General features: G+C 40.2%; 1 protein-coding gene across 2 annotated transcripts in view; it reads left to right on the plus strand.

Moving 5' to 3' along the window:
• The window catches only part of ZSWIM6 (zinc finger SWIM-type containing 6), a 111,519-nt gene extending 101,717 nt beyond the window's left edge, over window positions 1-9,802 (plus strand). For both annotated transcript variants that reach the window (XM_042804764.1, XM_042804765.1), the window contains 3 exons: window positions 130-293; window positions 4,772-4,853; window positions 7,196-9,802. In XM_042804764.1, coding sequence (XP_042660698.1) covers window positions 130-293; window positions 4,772-4,853; window positions 7,196-8,058 — 1,109 coding nt within the window. In that variant the 3' untranslated portion in view covers window positions 8,059-9,802. The remainder of the gene's footprint in view (window positions 1-129; window positions 294-4,771; window positions 4,854-7,195) is intronic.
• The last annotated feature ends 894 nt before the right edge of the window (window positions 9,803-10,696 follow it).

Below are 10,696 nucleotides of genomic sequence, written 5' to 3' on the forward strand. Positions count from 1 at the left end.
GTTTCTAAAACCAGCGTGTATAACTGAAACATCATACTATTGCATAGAGATGGCAGACTCAATTATAATGCATCTCTGGATGTTTTGGGGAGCTTGTTCCATTTTGGTGATTCTGTTTACACCTCGCAGGTGATGTTCGGAGGCTGGAAACAGTGTTAGAATCCATCCAGAAGAATATCCACTCCTCATCACACATCTTCAAACTTGCCCAGGATGCATTTAAAATAGCAACACTCATGGACAGCTTGCCAGACATCACTCTTCTGAAAGTTTCTCTGGAGTTGGGCCTTCAGGTATTTCCCTTGTTCATTATTACTACAGCAGAAGAGAGGAATTTGACCCAATGTTAATCAGTATAGCTTTTAAGCACTGAAGACTATACCCTCTGGGCTCTATCTGGAGTTTTGAGGTTCTGTTTTCAGATACAAATCTCAGTGGACTGGTAAACCAAGGGTCTGCACAGCCCCTTTGTGCCATTCAGGTGGAAGAGAGCTGGGAACAGCTGGCTGCAGGGCACTCTTTTCGAACAGTGCAGTGGGTTCAGGAGTACATATAGGGCTGGCTAGAAAGCAAAATCAATCTGCTGGCCAGCAATCCTCTGTATTTTCTTCATGGCCTTGAGGGATTTCTTGCCATTCCTTCCTTTCCTTTCTCCTGAATGAGATTTGGTAGTGCTTGTTAAGTTACTAGAGAAAGCCAAGGTCAACCGTAATGACCTGTTTCTAAGTCAGACTGTGCTAACAGCAGCACTCTCACTTCCTTAATCTAAATCCTGTACTCCACAAGCTGTCGGATGGTCAGATGCATCAGACTCTGCCTGAGGTGTACAAGAACCACAGATCAGTTTTCAGACTCTTAGGAGAGACTTTGCATGCCAAAAGTAGACAGCTAAATTTTAGGTACCTAGAGCAATATTGCCTGACACTGCTGAATCTTGGAGTTTACGCAGTTCATTTCAACAAAATAAATATCTTCATCCCTCTTCAGGGAGTTCTTCAAAAAAAAAAAAAAAATGCAAAGATCAGAAAACCATTTATTACTTTGCTTCAGTAAACAAAGCTTCAAAGACTTCTGGGGAGGGGATATTATCCCAGTCGCTTCTCATGCCAAAGAAGGGTACTACTATTTGCCTATTCTAGAAGTTTAGAAGCTAAAGTCTTTAATCAGAAAGCAGAGATTACGTATGCTTTGTTAGCCTTTCATATTCCCAAGATTGCTGTGGAAATCTGCTTCTATTTTCACATCATGGTATGTTTCTGCCTTAAATGTTTGTTTATTTGGGAGAGAAAGATCCTTATGGTTGACCTGTGTGTCACCTTAAGCATTCACCAAGTATCATTCAGTGATAGCAGCACGCTTTGGATATCACTGTATTCATACCCCTTCCTGGTTGATGGTGTCATCAGATTGTCTTCAATGAGGAATGTCATGAACCCATACTCTCCTCAGTCCAGGAGTTTGGAACAAACTGGCGTAGAATTTGTCCAGTGCTCTGTCCCAAGCTTATTAAGGTGTTTGAAGAATCTTAAAGGTGGTTTACTTTCCAGAAGGAAGATGCATAGCAGTTTTCTGGTAGTAACTCATAGCTGTGTAGATTTCTACAATAACACCTTTCCTGCAAAAACCTTAGTGTCAGCACTGTCTCTAGTGGCCTACAGGTGCTTCCCCCTTCCCAGACCCAGACTCTCCTCTTCCCCTGCCTGCCTCCCCCCTCCCCGCCTCCTCCCAGCTTAATGGCAATGAGATTGTCTGTATTTGCTATCTAGTGGCTGGCTACTACTTATGACAGTTACTTGCCCTAGAAAACTCTCTCCCCTTGATTGGTAAACTAAACAGTGGTGTCCTCACAGGTGTACTGTTCTGCCTGAGCTATAGCAATGACAAGTTGGTCTGGTTGGTCTGAAGATATACCAACAGTTTCACAACTCTGGCATTGGGATCTCTGTGACAGAAAAGTTTCTTACATTGTTCTAGATTTGGGGGTATTGTATAGACTACTGGGTTCTTTCTCCGTGTTTCCAATGGCAGTATGTGTTATGTGACTCAGCAGAGAGAAGGCTTTTAAAGTGGCTGTGGAAAGTGGAAAGAGATCATCAGCATGGCCAAATGGACATGGAGCATCTCAGGTGTATTTTCTCCTTCAGAACCTTACTTGCACAGATGCTGTAACACCTGAAGGTACAGGAGGGGCTTCTATTCCTCTGTTTGCCTGTTGTACACTACATCTGTGCAAGTGCTGCTGCACACATGGAAACTGGTACTGCTGGCAGAACTGCTGAGCAAGTTAGTGCAGGTAGTCACTCAATGTGTATTTGGCAAGTGATGTCCTTTCCCCAAAAACCTGTGAATGAATGAATATATAAGTAAATGTCCTTCCAATGTGCATGATGAAGAGGTTTCTCATTGGTATGGGAGCTAATGGTTGGCCATTTCACATGTCTCTTAGGGGTGCTAAGATCTGTTCCTCCAAGAAATTTTTATAAAGATCCATCAAGACAAAGCCAAGGTTATTCTTTGTGAAAGAGCTTCGCTTTCAGATAAATTGTAATTCCCAGGGCCTTTTTGTGATTTTCAGACTACTTGACTTGTTGAGAAGCTCTCTTCAAGTGGTAGCGCAGATCTTGGGTAGATATTGGACAGATGTGGAGTTCCCCTTTTAGGAGGAGATAACACAGGAATGTATTGAGCACAAGGGAAATAGTTCTTAGGCTACATGTGCTATAGTATAAATTAACTTAAGCTCCTCCTTGGTCAGGACATCAGTGCCTGATTTATTTGAAATCCTTAGAGTTTTTTATCATCAGTAAGGGGCCCCTCTCTTGCTGTTCTCATCTTGTCAATTTAATCAAATTAAAGGAACTGAAGTTAAGAGTAGTTTGTCAAGAAACTTGTCAATGTCAAGAAACTAGATAACGGCTTTATTTTTTGCTCTTGAGTTAGGGCTGTCTACACTGGAACTATTATTATACCCACTACACTTACTGAAGGCTCTTGTGACCACTGATCCTTTTACAGACCACCCCAGCGAGGGAAGTAATCACAGAATACTTCTAGAGAAGTCATCATTCACACCATTTTGGGTTTTTTACCACCTCCTCTCCCTCACCAGTAGCAGAATTCAGTCCATGAGCCTGTATTTTCTCTTGCATTCCCTCTACTTGAGGAAGCTGATAATTCATCATGGATATTGGAAAGAGTGTTAGTCTTCAGTGTGTGTGTGCATCAGTACAGGAAGTCACCTAGACTTCTTCCCTTTGATGAACAGAATGGGACAGACAATTGTACTCCAAAGCATTTTGACTTGGGGTTGCCTGTTTTTTTTTCCAGAAAGGCTTCAAGCAAAGGCTAGTTCCATGATTTACCTTAGCCATGTTTTCATATTTTAAAAAGTATCGGGTTGTTCCTTACAGATGCTTGCTTTTTTTTTTTCAAAATGGTATTCTCCAATCTAGCACTTAGATTACTGTTTAGTTAAAATAATACCACAGTGTCTGAGGCCAACAAAGATGGCCTTATCCTGTAACTTAGGGTGATATAAGTCCAGTAATTAAGGTCTCAAGATGGGAATGTTTGGAGACTGGCTTGGAACCACTCATGGTTGTTTATAGCCAGACTTAAAGATGGTCTGTGCGCTTGTGCTCCTCAGCAATCTTTTCATCTTCTTAATTAAACTATCTACAGCATAGGACTAAAGGAAGTGGCAGGAGTAACAAACATGAGAGGGCTACATGCCACTTTGAAGTCACCTTAGGATTGGGAGGGGCTGCAGATTGAGAACCCTCTTACAAATGCTGCTGACTCCAAGCTGTTTTGTGACTGCTTCTGTTGAGTTTAATATGTGAAGGTCATAGCGGAGAGCTCTATGATTGACCTATAATGCTCTTTATTTAATTCCTACAAATAGTAATACCAGTGTGATCACTGATATTGTCAGGCGAAAACTACTTGCTTTCTTAATCTAGATATCTGTGGGGTCTGTCTGGGTAGCTGAAGCAAGCTCTAAATGCAATTTCCATGCAGTGTTTGCCTTACTGAATAAACATATTTGCCCATGTTTTGAGAAACAGCATAGGCAATAACCACAAGTGATGTAAAAGATGAGCACTACAGTCAAAACTTACAGTCTTTTTTTTTAGGATTCTGATGGTTTTACAATGGAACTTCTTTGCAGGGACTCCTCATTCAAAGATAAATGATTGCTGTAGACTTCTTAATAATACCTGGATATATCTGAAATTGTATATATATCTTTGGACAGTAAGCAGCCAGTCAAATCATAATACACTAGCTCTTGTCTGTATTGTTGAAGTCAGTGAAAAGAAATGCAGATGAGGGGAACAATTGAAGGGGTTGGTTTGCCCAACAAGAGTTGACACGTTTCCACTTCGAAGACTACTGTGCATAGAGGGAGGAAATGTAATATAATTTAATTTGAATAATTGGTAATTGATTGGGCTTTTTTTTGTTGTTTGGGGGGGAGAGCAGATTTTTTTGTGTGGTGTTTTTTTTTGTCTTCCCCACAGATAAAACGGTCTCCTCCAGACTTGAAGGATCTGCAGTTGGAATTACTTTCTGCATGCTATTTTAAGATAGCTGAGCAATATTTTTCAAATCTTTTGATGTTAGCTAAAAAGGAGGTAACAGTGGAGAGAGCAAGAGGCTGCCATTTTGAACCTTAGTGTATTTGAGTGACTTAAAAATCCCCAACTGTTGTTATATTGCCTTGGTTTACAATAGGATTAATTTGTATTTTTTTGTGTTGTTTTAATAGGTGATGCGGATGACACTGTCAACACTGAATTGGCGACGACGGGAAATGGTGAGGTGGTTGGTAACATGTGCAACAGAAGTAGGTATGTTCTGAGAAGCTTCTCATCAGCTAATCTTAAAGGGCTTGATCTTGCTTGTCAGTGCACAAGTTCTGCACATCTATTCCACTTTCTGTTCATCAATAAAATTCCTTTGGTGAGAAGGCTATGGCAATGAGTGCGTTGTTTATGCACAGACCAAGCGAGACAATAGTTGAGTAATTCGGTGTAACTTCTTTCCCCTGCAAGGTGGGGGGTGTTCATAACCTATGGGAAATTACCCCAGATTTCCCCTTGTCCCCTCCATGATGGGTTTGAGGCTGCAGTAAAAAAAAGGCTTGTCGTTATGGGCTGTTGTACTGTGCTACAACTTTCCTAGCTCTGAAAGGCTAGGTGAGGCTCTGACAAGCAGATGAGAGCGATATCTGGTCAGCTGTGGGAAGAGGAACCAGAGAACAGGTAAATGAAATGATGAGGATGCCTCCTACTGTGTGGCAGACATGATCTCTTGAAGGGGTTCTTGTTGTTAGGTGTTTAAGTCTCTGGGTAACCCCAGGATTAGAGTGTAATGCACCTTTGTTACGTGGCTATGACATGGTGCAGGCCTCTTGTCTGCACTATAATGCAAACCAAATACCAATGCAGCCATCATTAACTATGTAAGGTGAAAATAAGGTGGTAGCAGAACCAGCTTTATACTTAGAGAACAGCAGTGGGAGAATAGTGCACTCAGCAGGCAGTTTTGCTTATTTCTGAAGAGAATCTATGGCTTTGCCATACATTTCCTGTCTGTCTTGATGAGGTATCCCTTAGCTTCTATATTCCAGCTTTCCATCTGCAAGATGAGAATACAGAATTTGAAAATGAAGATGAGTGCATTAAAAACTGTGTAGCTGGGGAAAAAAAAAATTAAGGAAAACATCAGTAGCTGTGGTAGTGGGGACAATATAAGTACTTATGATAAGAGAGTAGTTTTAATTGTTACTAAAGATATTTCTGGAAAGCATGTTTCCCTGCTGTATTTATTCCTTTTTCATACATCTAGGTTGGATTGTATCACATGATGCTTCTTGGGTTTCAGAACTTCAGAGGATTGCTGCTGCTTATTCTCTGGATTAGTTTATTCTTTTCTTTATACTTAACAGAGAAATTAATATTGTCAGTAGCATGGAGAAATACAGCTTGCCTTTGTATGCCCTCAGCCAGAAAGTGGTTTGTCTCTGCAAATTTTCAAGCAATGCTCTTGTTTTATTGCTTTTATATCTTTAAGGTAATTATTCCTGGGGCTATCTTACAGGTACTAGTGCCTGGGTATTGTTTTGTGCAGTTGCATATCAGCAAATAAAATGCTGATTTAAATACTGCTTTAAATTAGCTTACATATTCTAGTAGAAGTATCTGTAAAGAACCTATAACGTCATGGTAAGTACTCTTGAGACTTAATCAGATTGGTAAAGTAAGGAATCTGTATATTTAAACGAAGATCTGGTATTTTCTGGCTATGCTGAGTTGTTTCACATGAGTGAAGGGGTGCACAGAAAGCATCAGAGTCCTACAGAGAAAATGAGGCCCTCTGGGTGTGGCTTAGGTAGGCTCACAGATGTGTGTAAACTGCCTCTAATAATAATAAGGTGCTCTAGTTGACTATAATGTTCAATTTATGGAAACCATTAGTAACTGTTTCCCTCTTCTTCCCCTTGCCAAATACACACACCAACACACACATGCCAGAAATAAAGTGATATTAAGGAAAATACCTAGTTCAGATCATACCCAGTAGTTCATATTGCTTAGAGTATTTCCCTAATAAGAATCGTCATGTTCAGGTATATATGGACTTGATACAAGATGTGTCTGAAAAGCCTGTTGGGAGGAGGTGGGGATTAGGATTTTTTTAAGTTGTGCTTAGCCTGTTCTGTTAAGGTGTGCCATGGTGTTCTATTAAGAAAGCCATTTAGTCATACTGTCATATTCTTTTTTTAATGTGCTGTGCCTTGAGATGCACAGTGAGAAAAGAAGTTAAAATTGCCTTGTAAGTGTTCAGTTTGAGAGCTGCTTTTGAGTGATATGGCGAGACCATGAGTCAGAACTTGTTATCCAAATTGTCTCAAGTGAAACAGCTCTGTTGTCACACCAGGAGATTAAAGCTTATCTTGCAGGCTTTTTTTGTTACTCTCTGCATTTCGATTGCTAGAGAGTTTGCACAGTAGCCTTTGTCTTAATGTCCTTTTCCAGGCATGTTGTCTGGTTTAGTCCTTCTTGCTGAAGCACATCCCGTTGGATGTACTGGCAACCTCTTAGACTTTGCTGCAAATGTAGTCTCTTGCTGAACATCGGTACCTGCTAGGTTTTATCAGTTGTGGCTAATCCTTTCTTTCTCTCCCCAGGTGTTTATGCACTGGATAGTATCATGCAAAACTGGTTTACGCTTTTCACTCCAACAGAAGCCACTAGTATTGTTGCTACAACAGTGATGTCCAACAGCACCATCGTCCGTCTGCATCTGGACTGCCATCAGCAGGAGAAGTTGGCCGGCAGTGCTAGGACGCTTGCTCTACAGTGTGCCATGAAGGATCCTCAGAACTGTGCCCTCTCTGCACTGACCTTATGTGAAAAGGATCACATAGCTTTTGAGACCGCTTACCAAATCGTTCTAGATGCTGCTACAACCGGCATGAGCTACTCGCAGCTTTTTACTATAGCACGATACATGGAGCACCGTGGTTACCCCATGCGGGCCTACAAGCTGGCCACTTTGGCCATGACACATCTCAACCTGAGTTACAATCAGGACACACACCCTGCCATTAATGACGTTTTGTGGGCATGTGCGCTCAGCCACTCCCTTGGGAAAAATGAGCTAGCAGCTATAATACCTCTGGTGGTCAAAAGTGTCAAATGTGCAACAGTACTGTCAGACATTTTGCGTAGGTGTACTTTGACCACTCCTGGCATGGTGGGGCTTCACGGAAGGAGGAACTCTGGTAAGCTCATGTCACTGGACAAAGCCCCTTTACGGCAACTCCTAGATGCCACGATCGGAGCCTACATCAATACAACTCATTCACGTCTCACTCACATCAGCCCGCGACACTATAGTGAGTTTATAGAGTTCCTCAGCAAGGCCCGAGAGACCTTCTTAATGGCTCATGATGGTCACATCCAGTTTACACAGTTTATTGATAACCTAAAACAAATCTACAAAGGCAAAAAGAAACTGATGATGTTGGTTCGTGAGCGGTTTGGTTGACGAAAATGTGTGAATGGGGGGGCTGGGGGGTGGGGAGGGGTGGTTTGTTTTTACTTGAGCCTGCCTTTGTATCCTTTTTAACTTAAACAGAGCCACACCGGTATTATATGTGTATAGTTATATTGAGTTTGCAAACTAAACTGTCATGTTGTGAACGTTTGTGTGTTTAATTTTTTTTTTTCCTTTTTTCTGTTTTGTATGAGAGAGAGGTTAAAAAAGGTTTGGTTTACACTGAGTATATGTTGTCAAGTGGCAAAAGCCCACATCGCTCTCCTGTATTTTCTGTATACGTTCACAGCCTCAAAAACAAACATATATTGCAATGGCTTTAAAAACCAAACAAAACACCTCCATCCTGTGATAAGTACCTCGAATGGATTCAGCTTTACTCCTTTGTAACTCATCCTTACATTTCAGCATATTTAAACAAACCAACAAATGAAATACTAATAGTTAAAAGGCTGACCACGTGGCTTTGCAGTGCTGTTCATCCAGAAGCATGGCACACAATGCTTGTGCATGTGGAAACTTAGCGACTGTCAACATACATTCTCAGGGATTTATCAAAAAAATTAAAAAAAGAATGAGAGCATTTATTGTACTGTATATATATTATAGTATATGTCTGAATATTGAAAAATATAACATTAACTAATTTATAAAAAAATCTATGTAATGCAAAATACTTGAAGCTGCAGTAGCTTGGTTTTAAACAAAAAAGAAAACCTATCAGAAGGACTAAAGTGCGCCTTGCTTCAGGGTTGGCTCAGGTGGTGAACTATATGCTGGGCATCTATGCAGAGCCACCTTTTGGATTGCATGGTTGGACTGATACCTATTGGGGAAAATTTTATATATATATATTTATACAACCTGTGTATACATATATATGTATACACACATACACACATGCTTGTAACAGGCACTATAGTAAAGAGGGACAACAAAAAATACACAGCCAGAGCAGCAAGCCTTAGCATTAAGAATACAGTATGCCAGAATTGGGGTTTGTGCCTCCTAGCCTAGAAGACTTAAAGAAATATCCTTTTTGACACAAAACGCAAAATGTTTTCCAAAACGATTGACATGATACATTACGCCTTTGCAGTGAGCTAATAATAAGCTAACCTTTGTGCACAAATAACATATATATATATTATATATATATATTCTGCATAGGTATTTTGACTTTGTGCAGGACAGAAAGTTGTGTAGGTATGACTGTTCTACTTTTCAGTTTGTTTTTTTAAAATATTTTATTTTCTCTAGAATTACTCAAACAGAAGCAGCCTTCTATCTTGCCTTGTCTTAATGCTTTAAAATAACCAAACTGGAGATCTAACTACCAAACTGTTCATTATATTATTAAATACCAACTTTCGTTACAGTATAGTGTCTTTACTTTAGCTGATGGTTCTGTATCCTTGTGCTTTTTAAAGCAGTTTTTATGTTTTGGTGCAAAAGTTGTCCAGTGTCTCTTGTTCCCTTCATTAGAGAACATGCTAGAGGTATGTTTGTAGGTATTTTTGTTTAGAAAAACTATTTCATGCTCTCCATTTTATTTATTATAATAGGTAAAAAGGTTGTACTTCATCACCCATGTAAACATGCTCATGAAGTTGAAAGTAATTAAGATTTGATACACTGATATCAATTTATTTATGTAACTAAATCACTGTTTTATAAACTTGTTAATGATCAACAATTTTTTTGTTTTGATTAAAATTAGTTTTTTGAAAGTTGATTCTGCCTCCTTTATAGTGTCTGTTACTGGACTTGAAGTGTGTACAGATAGTTCATAGATCTTAAATGCCTGGCTTGCAACTTTGGTGCATTGTGGTGGTAATCAGCATGACCAGCAAGCTCAGGAAAGAAATGTTTTGTTCCTCAAAAATCTGCTGAGGAACAACAGTGCTCACAGTTACTGGTGGAAGAAGGCCTGGTACATCAGAGGGACCAAACGCTGCTTGTGATTGAAGATACGTGGTCTATACAACAAACAGTAAGCCTTGACAAATTGCCCTGGTAGGATGGTAGAGTGTGTGGGGTTGTGTTCTCACTCAGTGGATTATTTGGGTGACCCTGGGAGTCAAGATGTGCTGCAGAAGTATGTGAGGACAGTTCTTACTGCTCTTGGATTGGCTTTTCTAAAGTATTTTGAGCCACGTAGTTCAGCCAGCATGGAGTTCTTCCTCACCAGCTGACAGCCAACATTTCTTCCTTTTTGGAGCCCTTGCTCTGCATGAGTTGTGTTAATTTTCCAGCCCTCAGTGAAGAATGGGATACGACGTGCTTGAAAATTGAAGAGGAACTTTCTCCTTTACTGACATACTTATCTTCAGAATGTTACATGATGTCATTTGACTACATAGCCTGAACACCTTCACTTTCTTTTTTTTTTTTTACTATCTTAAGCTGAAAAGAGAATTAGCATGCAGCAAGCAACTGTCCGGGATACCAGTGTAACCATGAATTCTGACAGTGAGGCTTGTGTCACTGGAAGATTAAGGAGGAAGAGGTTTGAATCTTTGTGCAACTTGTTATGTAAAGTACGAGTCTTTACCAAGCCTTGCTAACAGCTGAGATGTCCTGACCCAATAGTACTAACCTTCTGTAGCTTCTGTGACTTCTATCCCTT

Source organism: Tyto alba, unplaced genomic scaffold (assembly GCF_018691265.1).
Source record: "Tyto alba isolate M040663 unplaced genomic scaffold, T.alba_DEE_v4.0 Super-Scaffold_42, whole genome shotgun sequence".
Classification (NCBI taxonomy): Eukaryota; Metazoa; Chordata; class Aves; order Strigiformes; family Tytonidae; genus Tyto; species Tyto alba.